Genomic DNA, 18,919 nt, shown 5'->3' on the forward strand with positions numbered 1-18,919 from the left:
TCCTCACTCTTTCCTCCCTTGTTACTCTGCAGACCTTGATCCCCGCCGTCTTGTTAACTTGTTGGGAGGCACTTTCTTTCTCTCTCTGCTTTCTCATTTTTATCTCCTTCCTTACCGCCTCGCTCTTTTTTTAAAAAGTTTTCCTTGGTTCTCTCTGGGCACTGCTTGAAGACTTGCGCCTTGCGAAGGCTTGGGGGCGGCGAGTGGAGGACAGAGGGCGCGAGAGGGGCGGCGGCGGGAGCAGCAGCCTTCCCTTCCCCGAAGAAACTTCCCTCCGGTTCGGCCGGGGCGAGTCCATGCTTTTGTTCTGACCGGGCTCTCCCTTTTCCCACCCGAAGCGCGGAGCGTCAGCCGGCAGAGCTGCCAAGATGAGCATGAACGGCGGCGGCGGCGGATCCCTCCCGAGGCTCAACACCTTGGGCATGGGAGGGCGGATGATCAGAACCGAATCCGGCACGGATATGCGCTACGAAATGAACTCGCACATGATGGGGGGAGGCGGCGGCGGCGGCGGCGGCGGTGGTGGAGGAGGAGGAGGAAGCAGCCATACCCATAAGGTGTATTACATCCAGAAGAGCTACGGAGGGGACCTGAACTCTGACGGTTACATGTAAGTGCAAACAAACCCGCGGTGTATCATCTTCCTTTGTACCTGCGTAGTTCCCTTGGCAAGTTAACACGAGTGCGCAGATCAAGCCTGCCTTTTAAAGGGGGAACCCGAAGCCTCCCTGTGTCCCTCGCGCTTTGGGCGGACATGGGGAGTTCGTAGCTTGAACGGGAGAAATCCATTCCCTTCTGGAATATAAAGCACCGATCAAGGCGAAGGGGTGTGTGTGTGAGAGCGAGAGCGAGCGAGCGAGAGAGCGCGCAGGGGTGAATCCCCCGATGAACCCCCTTTTCTCCGCACGCGCTCCCGCCTGCAGGGAGAGGAGACGGTAGTGTATCTGGAACGCTAGAAAATACGTTTCTTATTGAAAGAGGAGCGCGGGACAGAGTTCAGGGCTTTAGGTTGCCTCTCTGTGACTGGAGGTGGGCGGTTGGCTGCAGGGGGCCTTTCTGGGGCCTGGCCCCGTCGGCCTTTCTGAAGGGAGGCCGAAAGCGGACGAGAAACTCCCTGAGGAGGAAAAAAAAGCGAGGCTGTTCAATTCATGAGCCCATCCGTGTATTTCGGGGTTGGGTCTTCACGAGGGGTCTTGGCTCCTGGGAAATTTCTTTGTGCATGAGACTCTTAGACTCGACGCAGTTAAGCATCTCTAGGTTTAAAAAAAAGCGACTTACCCACCCGCAGCGCTTAGGGCGTACTTTCATAGTTGTTGGAGGGAAAAAAATGCCAAGTTGAGTGAGGTTTCTAGACCTACCCCTTTCCTTTGGGTGGTATGGAATTGCCAAAAGACTTTTTGAGCCTTGCTAACTCTCTGGTCTGAGTGCCTTGACGAAGAAAAATGTTGTTCTGCTTCATACCTTGTCCTTTTTAGCCAGACCTACCAGGCGCTGCTGTTTAGAAGTCTTTGCAACTGGGAGCCACTCCATGCACGCTGTTGTTTGTTTGCTTGTTTTTGAAAACGTACAATGTTTTAAGTGTAGGGCTGAGAAAATAACCTGTGGATTCACTGAATGTACTGCAGGCACATTTGGTACTGAGCAGGGAGCACTGTTTGACTTTTGCTCTTTATTTGCAATAAATAATAATAATGATAATAATGATAATAATGATAATAATGATAATGACAATGATTGATAATGATAATAATGATAATGATAATAAAAGTCCTGTTAAGTGGGTTCCAATTTATGATGACCCTCCCAGGGCTTATGAGAGATAAACTACTCAGAAGTGGTTTTACCAGTCACTCTTTCTGGTGTTAATCTAGGATTGTTCAACTTGCCCAAGGCTCCATGGACAACAAGGCTTGTAGCCCCATTCCCCTGCTCCCATGGGGTTCCCAGCTAGTTCCTCTCCCAGGAGGCAAAGGGGAGGTATGAACGCACACCCTCTGTCTCAGCTACCAGGTGCTCCAGTTCACGGACATACACCTGCTATTTCTGCTCTGTACAAACCTGGCTTTGTTGTCTGTCATCTATTGCATGCCTGCAAGTTAAATTAGACATTGTACCTAATTCAACCTGGAGGCATGCAGTGGGAAAGCAGAAATAGCTGTGGTTGGTTGTATGGAAGTGAAAATCTATATGCAGCTGTTCATACTTTCTAGCAAGGAAGTACTTTCGGAATAGGAGGGGAAAATACCCTGAGGAAGCCCTTTGCCTCTTCCCCCCCCCCCCCCCGCCGCCCCTTTACTTCAGCTCTATTTCAGTTATTTCTGAAAGTAAACACCCTTTCTGTCCCCTGACATGTCGGGCCCAGGAGTGGAAGTTGAGATTTTAGATTGAGGTTGCTAGCTTTGGGTGAGACTGAAATCCCAGCTCTTCCCCTTTAGAAATGCTTTGTAATACTGTACATGTTTGCAGGAGATTGTTTCCCCCTTCCTTTCTCTGGCAAAGACCAGTTGCCATGCCTGCTGAGGCTGAGATGCTGCGTGTATTTTACAGGAAGGCTGTGGGAGTCTTCAGAAAGGGGCACATGTTTCCTTTTTTTAATGCTATATGAGAATGACTAACTATTCTAGAAAGGGTAATTTATTTTTATTGGGAGGCAACTGGTGGATAGTACGTTTCTCTAGGAACAGCTTTTTCTCTGTTGGTGAACCATACAAACACAAGTCCATAGTCCACTTTGAAGCACAGCTGTTTACTTTTCAGAACGCGGGCTCAACCTTGTATGTGAAACAGCATGCTTTGTTTTTCAAACCCTTCTTCTTGAGTTTTTTGTTTGGAAAGCCATTCCTTCCTCATCCCCTCCCAGCCTCTCCCCATCAAAACCCCATAAACATGATTTCTTGGTCTCATGTTGGTTTTTCCTCTTGAGAGGCTGGGTGTGGGCAATGGTAGGATAACAGACACTTCTACTTTTGTTGATGTAAGTTCATCCCATTTGAACTAAAACATACAGCAGAACAGTTAGCAGGTGTTTAGTATTTCCTATTTAAGCATATTTAGTTTTAGAACATACTGAGCTTTTGTAAAAGTCCTTAAGCACCAAAACATATAGACACAATATTTTGAGAACTTATAAACACTCCTTGGCCCTGATGGTAGGGCCAAGTGGGAGATTGGTATATGTCAATGAACTTTCACAAATCAGACATCATTGGCAGAACTTTCATATCTCATTTCTGCAGCCAGAGATTTTTTCAGTGACAAATATTAATGCATTTAAAACAAACTTGTGTGCCTTAGTTCTGGAAGTATGACTCTGTGCTCACAAAATAATAAGGATAATTGCTCACTATCAACTCCATTCCAAGCTACAATGACCCATTCCAAGGTGTGCTGGATGTAGAGTACTCAGAAGTGAGTCGTAATTCCTTTCTTCTGAGGGTACTCCGGAACTGTACAACTTACCCAAGGCTACACAGGCTGGCTTTTTCTCCTGGGAGGCATAGTGGGGAATAAACTCTATGCAAATACTATATTGTATATGCCAGATAGAATGCACAGTATGTTCATGTATCTCTTCAAAGAAGGACAAGCAAATATTTGGATTTTTGGAGATTTGCAGATGTGGTGATGAAAACCTTAACTTGTTGTATACTATTCCTGACTGTTGCACAGAAGTTAAAATCCAACAGGAGGGAAAAGCAGCAATGCGCTCTGGGATTCAGGAATCCCTTATCTATTGTTACACATTTCTCCATTTACAGAAATGTGGTTAGAAGAGCCCCTACTCAAGCCTATTTTTAAATGAGCAAATACATACAGTAGCAAGCTCACTAAATTGTACCCATACTTTGGTAAGAAATGCCATGGACATAGTCCTTTTCTCATACCTGAACTTGATAAGAAAGAGTTGAGTTACTTGTAAGTGTATTTTTGTACATAAAAATTTACAAAAGATCTTGCCGCTGTCAGTATTTTTCCAAAAGGCTCTTCCTTTTCATCCATTGATCAATAATTTGTAAATTAGAAATGCACAGAGTGTGTAAATTTTCTATGAACTTATTTCTCCAGATCCCTTAAATTTATTTATTTAGATCTTTAATAACTTCTGATTCACTAGCAGGTTTATGCCAGTTAGCTTGGCAGAACAGTATTTTAATTAATGTTGTGTTTGCTGAAGTAAATAGGTTGGTGTTCTGGCTGATCTACTTCACCTCATGTATTCACGGACTGAGTTAAGTTAAAACTAGAACATACTGGAGAGCAATCCAGTGTTGTTCCAAACAAAACTGGGGGCAAAGAAGTAACTAGGAGATGGAAGACTGTTGGGGGAGGGGTAATTAGAGCAACTCTGGATTCCTGCAAAGTGTAATGATACTGCTGCCTTGCATCCTTCTTTCTTCTAGAGTGGCATACTGTATGTTGAAAACAGGTTGCCTGTTTATCTTTGGAAGAATCATATGCCTGTTTTGTTAATTACTTTTAAGTACCTTTTGGCCTGCAATAACAACAATGTTTAACATTTATATGGCTTCTTTGAAGTTAAGTCAGCCATCAAGATCAGTGCTCTTGAATAATTTTTGCAGACTGCATCTAAGCAGAAATTTTGCAGAGAAGTATATGTGCATATTTAACTGCCACATTTGATGCATTTTCATCTGAATTTCAGTGTACAGTAGTTACTTCTTGGGTTGGGTTCTGCTCCAGTTAAGGCTCGTTCTGTGGCACCTTTTGTTCATGATATTAACTGGTACCTTGCTCAGACAGCAGTGCCAGCTCCTCCCTGCCCCAAGGGTTAAGCAGGCTGTCTCTGTCGAGTTCCCAGCTCCATTAATCCTGGGAATGGAGGAAGAGGCTGGTATCTGCAGAACCTCAACTGCCAGAAGAATTAAGCAACTGCTCTCAATTGCTAGTCTGCTTCAGCTGCTGCTTTCATTTTTGATGACAGCTTTAGCCTGGTTGTAAACCATCAATGCAGCCATTTTGAATCATTCACACTTTTAAACTGCAGCAGAGAATAGTTAGAACAAATATAATAAGAAAATAAAGCCAAAAGTCTTTTCATTGCAGAAATGTTCTGCTACTTATGGCATTACCTCTTGTAGCTGCAGAATTTTTGCCACTGCTGAAAGCAAAGGATGACCACCAAGGAACAAAACCTTCCCATCAGTGCTGTGTTAACTTGGACATTTGTGTGGGAGGCCTGCAGAATTAAGGCAACATTCCCCATTCAGGGCAGTTCAAATATGTTAGACTACATATTTTCTTCCATAATGCCTTAACCAGCCTGGAACTTTTGCATGAGAGAAAACAGCTGATATAACCCAGCATATCTGGAAGATGTAGGTTGAGTGAGACTACTTCTTTTCTCTATCCCCCTTCTCAAAAAGTGCTCATTCATGTTTTGTTATGTGCAGTGTTGTTGTCATGTGCCATCAACTCGCTTTCTATCTTATGCCCAGTCCAATAGGGTTTGCAAAATATGTGAGATGTTCAAGAATTGGTTTACAATTCCCACCCCACCCCCTAGTGTATTTCCATGGCCAGGTTTAGATTTGAAATCAGGTCCCTGAGTTCCTGTTTGACACTCTAGCCGCTATACCACATTGGGTCTATTAACATCATTTTAATGTGCCATCAAGTCAATTCTGACTTACTAGCAATACTTTCTAGGAATTTCTAGGTATAGAATACTTAAAAGTGGTTACTGTTCCTTTCTTATGTGGATGCTCTGGAACTGTACAGCTTGCCCAAGGCTACATAGGCTGGGTCTTATCCCAGGAGGCAAAGTGAGGAATTGAACTCCCAGTCACTTAACTTACTGAGCTATCCAGCTTAGCCCATTAATTAAAACAGAGAAACTTAAAATCTCCGTACTACAGTTAAGTACCCTAAGTGATTTGCACAGACAAACAGGAATAACAGGTGGTACAATAATGCAAAGACTAGAACTACAACTTGGTTTCCCCCAATAGAATTTTCCTCTTTTCTTTCCCTACTTTTAAAGCCTTCATCTTAGCACCCAGCCCAGTGTGAAGAAATCCATCAAGGTTCTTCTTTCCTAATAAAGGATGCCTGTGACCACATCATAGTGTTCAGATTGTGAAGGAGTGTCTTGTATATGTTATGACTAATGAAAAGATGACATGATGAAAAGCCAAATGTACTCCCTGCCTGCCAATGGCAAGTTAAATGTACAGAACTAATTATTGTAGGTGGGTTAGTGCAGGAAAGAAGGGAAAAAATAGCCAGCTATTGAAGCAAAGAGTGCTGCAACGAAGTGAATAATTAGAAATGAGAATGCAAAGAGGCATTGCCCTTTGATTAGAAAAATGGCTGAAACTGCTTTGACACATATTGTAGGGGAACTGCAGTTGATTTAAGGGTTCTTTTAAGAGTGTGACATGCTGATGTAATACATCTGGTGCACTTACGCCAAAATCTGTGCTTGTCCTTCTATGTGAAATGGTGTAGGTAACAAAACAGGAAAAGAATAAAGGTCTTGTGGTGTAACGGAGAGTTAAATAACCTAAAGGTAAAGGTTCCCCTTGACATTTTCAGTCCAGTCATGTCCGACTTTAGGGGGCGGTGCTCATCCCGCTTTTCAATCCATAGAGCCAGCGCCTGTCCGAAGACAGTTTTCTGTTGTCACGTGGCCAGCGGTGACTAGGGAATGCCGTTTTACCTTCCCACCGAGATGGTACCTATTTATCTACTCGCATTTACATGCTTTCGAACTGCTAGGTTGGCGAGGAGCTGGGACAAGCGACGGGCGCTCACTCCGTCATGTGGATTCGATCTTACGACTGCTGGTCTTCTGACCCTGCAGCACAGGCTTCTGCGGTTTAACCCACAGTGCCACCACGTCCTACATGCTTTTAAAGCAAACCTGTTCCTCCTGGGATTCCCTAGCTAGCCAACTGGGCTTTCTCAAACTGTTAAGTTCACCATACTTTGGAAACAATTTAGCAGTAGTTAGTAACAGCAACTTTCACAGGACATTATCCTTAGATGGTTCCCAGTTTTCCTAGCCCTTCCCTCCCCCCCCCCATTCTAAAAGCCTCAAACCACCTCTAGTAAGTTGTTAATTGTAAAAGCTTTAAGTTAAAATATACTGTACTTTTAGACTTGTCTTTGTTCCTTTGCTCACACCTGCCCCAAGAGTGATACAAAATATCCAAGAATCTGTGAAAATGAATTCAGCTGTCAATCTGAAAGACGTTAGCGCTACTTGGTGCACTGAACATGTCACTGAGTGAAGAAGACATGCATGGAAATTCCAGACCATTTGAGATGTTAAAACTGCTGATCTCTTATGAACCAGTTTTAATTTATTTATTTAAGCATCATTAAAAAGACAATAAGAAACCACAGGTAGATTATGAGGTTTTTCCCTGTCTCTAGCATGTAATTTTTTCTCCTGTCCATCATATTCTGCAGCACAGTGAACGATGGTTAATGTTAAGATGATTTCATTTTGTCCAGGATTTGTAAATCCGTATAAATCTGGTTCCAGATCTTGACTGAGGTGATTTTAACCATGTTTGGGAGTACTGCAGGTATAATGTTGACCAAGGGTAAGTGGAAGGGAAGGGGAATTATGTTGGATGTAGCTGGCATATAGAATTTTCTGGAGTAGGTTTTGAAAGTTACAATATTAGTCATGATTCTGTTGCTTATACCAGGCTTCAACCATAAAGTCTCTTAGCCCAACGTAACAGATAGCCACCCTTTTTATACCACCTTTGAGGAAGGCTGGAATAGTCCTTGTGATTCCTCTTCCCCCAACTTGCTTATGTAATAAAAAAAATCAGTTGTAGATAACATTAGAGAAACTTTTGAAAGCTTACTGATCTAAAGTTATGATTCTCAAAACTCATTGAGCACGATTTTATTTTCGTCTGGGCTTTTTCTCTGTAGGTGTCTCTCCCTCGGTATAACAACATCGCAGAGCTGCACCTCATTATGAAAGCCACACTACTATTGTTGATTTAAAGAAATATTTAATTATTTTGTATCACTCCGAAATGAAAGTTTCTCAGATTGCCTTGCTCTCCTCACTGAGGAGAACTGAGCTTACTGTTGTTGTTGTAGTTTAGGAGAAGAAAAGTACTGTACATTGAACATGTGTATTAACAGCATCATCCTGCTAAAGGAAGTATTACAATTTAGGGATCACCGTTGGCAGAGATCTAGCAGTGTGTTTCTCTGCAGTATTGGTGGCAATTACAAGGAGGGGTGATATATTGGGATGAAATGTTTGGAGGAGAAGCTGTTTGGGGGTAGAAATCATTCCATGCATTGCATCAAATACTCTGTTGAATGAGTATGGCTGGTGATTGAAAGATGAAACACAGGAAGCTTAGATCCAAGCTGTGAAATAAGAATAGGTTGCAAGGTGGCCTTGACAGTTGTTAGTTTTGATAGCATGAAGATTCCTGATCCAGATAACCCTTATTCTTTCTATTGGTTTTGTGTATTTATTTAATTTGCATCCCATCTTTCTCCGAATATTGCAAATTAAAGATGATTCGCAACACAATTTGAAAAAAAAAGATGCAATTGAAAGCCAAAAATGTGTGATATTCTAACATAATGAATAAATGATCACATTAATAAGAAAAATAATAATTGTGTGCCATCAAGTTGGTTTTGATTTATGGTGAGCCCTTTCAGAGTTTTCTAGGTAGGGGGTGTTCAGAAGAGGTTTATCATGCTCTTCTTTTTGGGTATCCTGGGACTGTGCATCTTGCCCAGGACCGCACAGGCTCGCTTTTCTGGGATGCACAGTGGGGAATCAAATTTCCAGCCTCTGGCTCTGCAGCAACATACCTAACTCCCTGAGCAATCCAACCAGCCCTATCATGTTAAAACACCAGCCAGATTAAAAGTAGTTTAAAAGTTTGCAGTATTTAATAGCCTTCATATTGTTTGGGAATCTGCTCTGTTATTGGATTCTTACCTGCTTCTCAGATTTATGCTCATCCACAGACTGGGGCAGTAAGTTGGTTGGGTATCCACCTAATGAAAATTTAATGTATGTACTGTAAATATTATAATTCACAGCATTATACATGCCTTACCATCTTTACCTTATTCCACTCTTCCTGAAATATTTAAAGGCTCCATATTTTTGTGCAAGTTACTGTCTGTAATGTCAGATTTTGTTGTTGCTGTACTAACTGTCTGAAGGATACAACTTAACATTTTCACAAAGTGCTTCAGGATTTAAGCCATCATTCACAGTGTTTTTCCTTTGCACTGAGGTTCTTTCGTACTTTTTTGTTGTAATCTCTTGCCTGTTTAGGCAGATTTGTGGTGAGGTGAAAATAGAAAACATTATTGTTTTTTTCTCGCATTGGAGAATTGCTTAATTGTTTAAGTATGACTAATAAGATTTGATGAAGATCATATTCTTTCTCTCTCACATACATGTACATATATGTGTGTCTTACTTGAAACAACTTTTATAACTCCTGTTGTACCTTTCCTGAAACAGATTCAAGGTTTTCCTTGTAGAGCACCGCCTGAGTAATACTGCCTCAAGGATTTTTCCTTGGGTGGCGTAGAGTTGTCTGTCCACCCCACCCACGTCCAGACAAGGGTGTGTTTCTGGGTAGGGCCCATATACACTGCCCTTAAGAATTTACAGTACAGTCTAAGAAGTCATAATTTGGGATAATGTGGGCTCAGTGTGTGAAAGATAAATATGCAAGGAGCCTTATTCCCATGTACCTCAAAACACAAATGTGCTTCACCTGTGCTGGGTAGAGTGGCTGTATTGCATCTGTGTATACTCATTCATGCTTGCTTATGTACACCAATATCTGGCCCCAACTTGGCTATGAAACTTGGGTGACTGTAGCTGTCTGTGTTCCTGTTGATTTCTTTAATAACCCACCTCTTCTCTGCCCTTCCTGCCCACTTCAAAATTTTCACCTAAAAGAAGAGTAAAGCATCTGGATTGGTGAAGACATCAGAGCTCTGCAAACATGAAGTCACACTAGTCTCATGTTTTTCTTAGCTCTACAGTTGGGAAAGTCACAGCCCAGAATTATGCATTGTTGAACACAATTCCAAATTCAAGACTGATATTTTCATGCATATAGACAGTTTGTAATAACAGTTTTTCTTGACACTTAGTGAAAGGTAATTATCCAAAAGAAAAATGATGTGTTGATGTGTAGCATTTTTCACAGAGGAGGGACACTAGACCAATTGGGAGGAGAGGTGCTTCTGCTTTGGAAACTTTTCACAACAAAGCTGAATGACAGGCTCTTGACATTCAAATTAGCATTTTACTTACTTTTATTTTTCATATTTATAGGCAGCTGTATAACATAAATTTTCAGGTGGAAGAGTAGGTGATAACTTTAGTTGACAATTAAGAACATAAAACAAAACAAAAAAGATGGTTGTAGGTTTTTCAGGCTGTTTGGCCATGTTCTGAAGGTTTTCGTCTAATGTTTTGCCAGTCTCTGTGGCTGGCATATTCAGAGGACAGGAGTTAGAACTCTGTCTGTATTCTGGTGTAGTGTAGTTGAAAACCTTTGAGAATACAAAATAAAAAACAAATTGCAAGCTTTCAGTGATATATCATTTTCTTGGGGTATGTTACTGAATACATCACACATATTAAGAGCTGCAATGAAAGTAGTGTTCTATGGTATGATGCAGCATGTAAACAAACTGCAAATTAAGATTAAAGCAGAGTTGCAGGTAATTAGATTAAAAAACTGGTTAAAATGCTATAGTCAATTTCAAATAATATGGGAAAGCAAAAGGTTGCTTGACACCAAAATGACACAAAAGTAGGTAACAAATAAATCTTGGCATGATGGCCAAAAAAGCTTTTCATTTATAGGTGATGATTTTATTGCTACTTCCTACATCTCTTCCTTTTTATTGATTATTGTGCGATTCCTCTCTTTCCTTTTCTTGCTCTTTTTGCTTGGATTAATCATACATAGATTCAAATGTGCAGCTTGTGCTATTGGAAAGTATACCATAAAATCAACAAACATTTAATTTTAAAAGTATTGGGTTAGATTGCAACTTAGTCTTGCTTAAAGCAGAACTAGTCAAATCAAGCTCCATTGGTTTCAAGCTAATTATGATGAAGCATGGGTCTAATGATATTGCATTTGAATACAGAGTTTTGTTTTCTGATGTGATTTGGTTGGTACTTCATATGGGCTTATTGTCACAATTGAGTTAAATTGCTCATTGTTCAGTGTAGAATAGAGATGGGCATGAATTGGTAAAATGGCAATTTATTTTAATTTGTGATTCATCAAGTTCGAGGAATCATGAATTAGGTATTTATGATTTTTTTCTGATGAATCAATGAATTGATTTGTCGATTCATTTTTATGCATTTAAAACCCTATAAAATCGCTCCCCAAGCACCTAGAGACACCAAAATCGCAGACAAGCTTCCCTTGACTCTCCTCTACAAGCCCTCCAGGTTTGGTGAAGATTGGGCTTCAGATGTCTGAGGTATACACCCACAAAGAGCCCCTCCTTGAAAGTTCTCCCCAGGCACCTAGAGGTACCCAAAATCACAGAGAAGCTTTCCCTGACTCTCCTCTATAATCCCTCCAGTTTGGTGAAAATTGAGTTTCAGACATCCAAGTTATACACCCATGAAATGGAAAAACCCCAGGAAAGTGCCCTTTAGCAGTGGGCTTGGGGAAGCCCAGTTTTCACCAAACCTGGAGAGATTGTAGAGGAGAGTCAGGGAAAGGTTCTCTGTGATTTTGGCATCACTGGATGCCTGGGAATAACTTTCCTGGGGGTGCTATTTCTGGGTGTATAATTTGGACATCTGAAACCCAAACTTGGAGGGATTGTACAGGAAGGTCAAGAGAAGCTTCTCTCAAATTCTGATGTCTTTAGGTATCTCGGGGCCTGTTTTATAGCCAAACACATTTTAAAAAATCACTAAAAATAATTAATTTATTCGTATTCATCAGGGCATCGGTTTGGATGAATACAAATCAACAAATTAGTGATTTTTGACAAATTTTGCAATTTTTAAGAATTCGTGCCCAACTCTAGTGTAGATTATGCATATCTACCCAAGCTCATTGGAGCTGTTGGATGAAAAGTACTCATGTGAAAAACGGAATAGAGATGGTCTTTTGCATCTGCTTAGAAATCAGTATAAGTGAATGCAGTACACAGCAGGCTAGATTAAGTTTGGAAGTTAGTTACTTCCCTGGAAATTGCTTTGTTCAGGCATCTGTGTGAATGATTGGTGTTTCCACATGGGAAATTGCCTGAGCTTGTTTTGGAGTTCCGATCCCACCAGTGAGGTGTGGCTCCGAGTATGCAACACCTCACCCATAATCAACTAGTTCTGGCTTGCATCTCTGGCTGGATCTTAGTGTGGCCAAGTGAGTGCTGGTAAAGCTACCTAACACAGAGACTTTATTTGTTTAAAACATAAATTAAATATACCGTATTTTTTGCTCCATAAGATGCACCTTTCCATAAGACGCACCAATTTTTTAGGAGAAGAAAACAGGAAAATATAATCTGTTTTCTTCGCTCCATAAGACACACAGACTTTCCACCCCCCCTGTTTTGTGGGAAAAAAGTGTGTCTTATGGTGCGAAAAATATGGTACATTAGGAAAATAAGATGGCCAAACTAGTTGTCCCTTTGCCAGCATATTGTTATCTTTCTACTATCACTTCTGTATAGGAACATTGTCTAAAAACCTCAGCTTCTAGTGAGAATGTCCTCATCAATCTAGTTTATTAGAATCTGAGTCTAAATAGACTAATTTAACAAAGCTGTTTCCATTGGCAGTACCACTTCTAGGACGTATTTTGGAGCTTTATAATTGAAAGTAATATTCCCAGAACATACACAATTTCAAAAGGTTATTATTGCGAATAGAAAATAGAGATGAAAGTGGAGAATGCTAGATTAGATCCCTTTCCATGTCTTTCAGAGTGATGCAGTTAAAATACCGTTGTGTGTGTTTTATACCAGGCCATGTTGTTGTTACGTGCCACCAAGTTGCTTCTGACTTAATGCTGACCCTTTGAATTAATGATCTCTGAAGGGTCATCCTGCTAATAGCCCTTTCCAGGTCATATAAACAAATGTGTGTGTATTGCCCTTAGTTCAGAAGACTTACAGACTAGCTTTTTGGAGATTCCATCACACTGCGATTCACTTAACAGAAAATGTTTTGATCTCGTAATAGGGACTCCTTAATTTCTTCATATAAATTGGCAGAAAGCTGATTGTGAAGGACAGTTGCACATGAGGAACTATCACCACATATCTAGGTTCATAGCTGGTAATTTGTATCTATTTTGGACCCCACCCTGTGAAACTGAAACATTCAGATGCCTAAAGGCTCTAAATAATTCAAGGTAGTGTCATGTTGCAGCTACTCACATAGTATTAACAGTTTTGCCAGGTAACACTAAGATTTGCAAGTATGAAAGTTAATGTTTTGTAGATACTCATGATATACCAATCTCAGGATTACTGGGTAAACATCTCTGTTGGCTTTACTCTTTCTTTATTGTAAAACTTTGTAGTACCTGGACTTTATTAAATAAAAGTAGGTTGTTCGAAGTTTGACAAGATATCTCATATCTGATTCTCTGCTAGTATCTCACTTAATAGCTTGACTTAGAAAAGTTAATCCCATGTGCTTTGACAAATGTGAGATACAGGGTTCACGGTGGTATGACCTTAAGTAGAATCTTCAGTTTGCTGCTGCTGTCAGTGATGTTTTGTAGTATAATGTAGGTAAATAGACCAGTCTCTGCTCCTAAATGTAAACAGTTAGAAGAAGAGATAACAAAGGAAAGGGAGGAAATTCCAAGAGTAGTAAATGGTGAGTGAAAACAGATGCAGTTAGATGCATTTTGGCTTCATTTGACATGAGGGCTTAAGGGGGTCAGCCAGTGGTTTCATATAAAACGTGGAGGAAGGCAGCTGACATCATATAAATCACTGTTTCCCAAAGTGGAGGGTGTGCCTCCCTAACTAAGGAAACATAAAGACATTCTAAGGGGGGGCATAAGGATGTGGAAGAAAGGACCTAGGGTGGGGATAGCGCAAAAGCATTTCAAGAGAGAGCGCCAAAAAGTGGAAGAAAATAGGTGATATGGGGAGATGAAGGCAGGTGATAGGGGCAGCCCTTGCTGTCCGCAATTCCCACGTATATGCGTGTGTGTCCCATCCACCTTAGTCACCAGAGGTGGTCTGAAGAAATATTGTAGCGAATTCTGGAAGAAACTGCCGAGGAGGAAGGCATGCAACCTTCTCTGCTGGCAGGGGTGGGTAGTGCATGGATGACGTGTGTGAGAGACAATTGTATGGCCAAGTCTGCCAACACTTGTCTTCACTTTCTTCTAACCTTCACTTCCCCCTCAGTAGTTCAGTTCCTTAGGGGTGATCGGTGAGTCGTAGATGGGTGCCAAGGAAAATCTGAGGGAGTTTGGAAGTTTCTGTCTGGACAAAGCACTGGAAGAATTTGAGAAATGGTTTAAAAATAAAGAGGTTTGATGGGCAAGTTTAAGACTTGATATGTTTTTGGAAGCAGAATGAAAACATTCCTATAAGATATCCATGTTTATGTGTTGCTTCTTTGCTGATTCAACTTTTATTTCACCTCTTCTTCCATTAAGTTCAAAAAGCATACAAAGCTCCGCTGTTGCCCACTTTATCTTCACAGGCCAAGTAAAAGGGTGCGTGACCTGAGTGCATCAGCCTGGCTGTCTCACTAAACTGTACTAGCTCATTACAGCACTGAAGTGGTTTTGGTGGCTGGGAGACTGATCCAGTCAGACCTGCACATGAATCATTTATGTATTTTTAAATAGTGGCTTTCCATATGACAATAATTCCCCAAAATTAAGTAGGCGGACCAGGTTAAAAACGAGATGATCATCCACAAAGGGATTCAAAATCTTGAACTTTTGTGAACAACTGTATCCCTCCTGCTTGACAAGTCATTTCTGAGTTACCTGAAAACATTTTTCCTTTTTTGAACCATCTGAGTTAGTCCTAATGTCAAAAACAGAAGTACTGAAAATAAAACAAATTACAACATCCACTGGAAAGATGCAATACCTTTAGCAATAGCTGCAAATTTTTCTTTCTTTCTTTCTTTCTTTCTTTCTTTCTTTCTTTCTTTCTTTCTTTCTTTCTTTCTTTCTTTCTTTCTTTCTTTCTTTCTTTCTTTCTTTCTTTCTTTCTTTCTTTCTCTTTCAAATGGAACATTCATCCTTACATTAACATTAGTAAATTTACATTTACAATAATGTATCAGTTTTATTTGCATGTAAAGAAAATTATTTTTATGTGGCTGTAGTTAAGAAATGAAAATATGATGACTGCATTTTTAAAAATTACTTGTAACCAGAATAACTGGTTGTATACATTTTAAATTTAAAATAATTTTGCTATTTCTATTTTTTTATTTTAAATTACAGATTTAAAATTTGGGGATTATAGGATGGGAAGTGTGAGAGTTTCTTGAAAATCTAAAAAAGGGGAGTATAATGTAAAAAAAAAAATTGGGAATGAGGGAGATACCTGTTCTGGAATGAGGTGTAGAAAGGGAAATGAAGCAAAGCATTTTACATCGCAATATTTTGACTTTACTGAAACATCCTGTGTGTTTCCTTAGCTGTTTTTTTTAAGGCTAAGTACTTCTTCTATTAATTCTTATGTTTGATTCGTTGGAGGAACCCACACTGCAGACAGGTATTTCATCTCTCAGCATGTTCTCACAGTGGCTTTCATGCTGCTGCAGACTCAGCATTATTGCTTGGCAAGGAGACCAAAAGGGAGGGGCAGGTGTATCATGTAGATCTCGATTAAGCCACCATGCAGGTTGCAACACTTCCACTTAAGTAAGGTGTGCTGCTTTCTTTGGAAAATGTCATTGAGATTCACGGGTAATTCCAGCAATAACGTTGATTGCATTCTCTCTCTCTCTCTCTCTCTCCCCCACTAACAGTCAAAATGGAACTGGCACTATGACCAGGCGTCAGAATACCATCCAGGAGCTTCTGCAGAACTGCTCTGATTGCCTCATGCGTGCTGAACTCATAGTCCAGCCTGTAAGTCTTGTTCTTCTGTTGAACTTAAACAAATGCTAATGTGCACAATGCCTTGAATGAGACCATGAGGATGTAGATCCCCTCTCAAAAGGTGTTGTGGGAGACTTTGTTAGAAAGAAGTTTAGCAGATAACTGTACTTTATTCTAGCACATGTAGAAAGTCCCAGGTCCAGCCCTTGGAATATCCTCTTTTAAAAAGTTTCAGAAAATGGAAACTCATGGGCGAGAGCTCTGCCCAAGATACTAGAGAGCCTCTGCTTGTCAGATAGCGGAGTAAATAGTCTGCTGTGGCCTCTATTAAAGTACCCATGTCTGAGATGGGAAATCTGCCATCTTCCAGATGTTTTGGACTACAGCTCCCATAACCCCTTGCTGTTGATCAGGCTGGATGGGGCTTTGGTGTACAAAACATATCTGAAACTCCAAAGCATCTCTTCTCTTGACTTGCATCGCAGGCTAACATGATCATATATCATATTTATCTTTTCCCCAGAGAAGAATAATGGTTTTTTTTTAATCCCAAAACCATTATATGCATCTTCTTAATTGATAGGACCACACCTTTTCTTTTTGGGAGTCTGCATCTCCCTTTTGGGTGCCCACTCACTGGGTTTTTCTCGCAGCTTCCTCCTCCCTTTTCATTTTTGGATTATTTCCAGAAACATAAGTAAGAGAAGGAACTCTCAACTGATGTAACAGTACAGCTGCAACAGATCCAGGAGGATCAAGCTGATCACCAAATTCCCTACACCTAAGTGATCATTTGCTAGCTCTCAGGGTCAAGATAGGGGGCTGTCAAAATAAATTAACAAATGAACTTATGTTTTCACTTTGGCAAACTTTAATGTATTCCCGTTATTGCTAGGCTTCACTTTCTCTTTCACTTGATTTCTGTCAGTTACTTTTGCCACTCCAAGAGGTTGATCAACTAGTAACAACTACTGCTGTAATCTCTCACCGTTGACCACCCATGTAGAGGCTAATGGGAACCTGAGTGTTTGGAGGGCCACAAGTTCCTAAACTCTGCTGAAGAAGCTACTTTAAACTGCCTACATGTGGGATGTTAGTGGAAACTTGTGGTTGCCTGATACACATGACACACATATGTCCCCATCGCCATTAGTGTTCATGTATCACCATGAATGTTTGGTGGCCAGGTGGAGACAAAAATATCCCCAAACAGCCATACTCCAACACTGTTGAAATACTGTTAAAGTTTCATTATCTACCCTAAAGGTCTCCTAAATACCTCCATAAGGAGAGTCCTAGTGGACCATACCAAAGCATCTTCTAATCCTTTGTCCTCTTTCCCACAATGGCCAACCACAGAGATGCTCTTAGAAGGCCTGCAAGTAGAATGTGAAGACAGCAGCACCTGCCAACTTGTACTCTTCAGCAACTATTATTCAGAAGCATTCTGTCTTTGATAAAATATAGGTGTCATGATTAGCAGCCATCAGTAGCCTTCAGCTGAATTGAACTTTCTTGCCATTAGTCAGCGTTCTTAATTTTTAGTTATACTGACTGAGTTGGAGTGAATTGATAAGGAAGACAAAGGGCAAAAATCATCTAGGATTTTGGGTCCTCTTTCATGGCTCCCATTAATTTTGAGACAGGTTAAGACAGTAGCTTTGTTCTTAGCACATACCCTCTCATCTTTCACTTCTGTTTCTGTACTTGGTACACTTGAGGGATAAAAGAAGGGGAAGAGGAATTGCAGCAGTAGTAATAACAATAATTAGCCCATATTTGGATCTACATACATGGTGAAAAGTAGTTGCTACATGGCTTCCCTGCATTACTGATTGAAACCTTGCAGTGCTTTAAGAGTTGAATCTCAAGAACATCTTACCTCAGTCTGTCTACATCTATATGTGCAATGTTCCATGCATTTTGACTGCAAGGAAGCTTGAACCTAGGTTCTTTCTTTTACCAAATACTATTACAGTACATGTTTTGAGAGCAACGCGTTTTGAATAAAATATGGTGGCATATGCTTTATTTCCTCCTCCTTAGGAACTGAAGTATGGGGAAGGTATCCAGATCAGCAGGAACCGAGAGTTGGAGGAGTACTTTGGGCAGGCAAATGAATATATTGATATTCTTGATGGATTGATCAGAGAGATGAGACAAATGGGGCAGCCATGTGACCTGTACCAGAAAAGGTATCACCATTTTGTTTATGTCTTGACCTTATTCCAAACAGCTATGGATAAAGCATGCAAAGTATTTAGATGACCAGTCATCCACACTACGACCAGACCTTTCGTAGGTACTGTACTCTATTAAATCAGAAATCAAATACTCCCAAATAACTTAAGGAATCTTCTATCAAGTACACTACCATTGAGTCAAGTGGCCTTCTTGTTAAACTTGCTGAGGTCACCACTTGCTATGCCAGCATTAAGGACTGTATTGCAAATTATGAAGCACATTCCCTGCAATTGTTACACTGCTGATAAGACTATATATGCCTTGGATTTCCTCTTTCCATTCCTGCTTAAGTTAGAGTAGTCTTAATATGTATTCAGTGTACATTCATTCACTCACACCTATGTTTACTACGTTCCTGAAAATGACATTGGATAGTCTTATTGGATCTAGTATATTGTCTTGGACCATGACTGTTAATTAGGTGCTGTGGAATAAAACCCTGTTTTAGTTCATACCTTTCTGGATGCCTAGGTTCTACATGCAAGCAAGAACTCTGATTTATCTAAAATTCTTGTTCATGTGTAGAACCTGTATGCAAACAGGAGTTTTTCTTCATCAAATCAATTGCTCTTCTCATGGAGATAGGAGCAATGAGAAGAGAAGGGTTAGTT

At 40.6% G+C, this 18,919-nt stretch overlaps 1 protein-coding gene across 3 annotated transcripts in view; it reads left to right on the forward strand.

Annotated features, from left to right (window-relative positions):
• Positions 1–239: 239 nt before the first annotated feature.
• DSP (desmoplakin) overlaps positions 240–18,919 on the forward strand; it is a 50,954-nt gene continuing 32,274 nt past the window's right edge. For 2 of the 3 annotated variants that reach the window (XM_072998600.2, XM_072998601.2), the window contains exons 1-3: positions 240–610; positions 15,992–16,094; positions 18,111–18,259. In XM_072998600.2, the coding sequence (XP_072854701.2) occupies positions 369–610; positions 15,992–16,094; positions 18,111–18,259 (494 nt within the window). In that variant the 5' untranslated portion in view covers positions 240–368. The remainder of the gene's footprint in view (positions 611–15,991; positions 16,095–18,110; positions 18,260–18,919) is intronic. The other variant, XM_072998598.2, reaches the window with a different exon arrangement.

The sequence above is a fragment of the Pogona vitticeps genome, chromosome 4 (genome assembly GCF_051106095.1).
Source record: "Pogona vitticeps strain Pit_001003342236 chromosome 4, PviZW2.1, whole genome shotgun sequence".
Taxonomy (NCBI): Eukaryota; Metazoa; Chordata; class Lepidosauria; order Squamata; family Agamidae; genus Pogona; species Pogona vitticeps.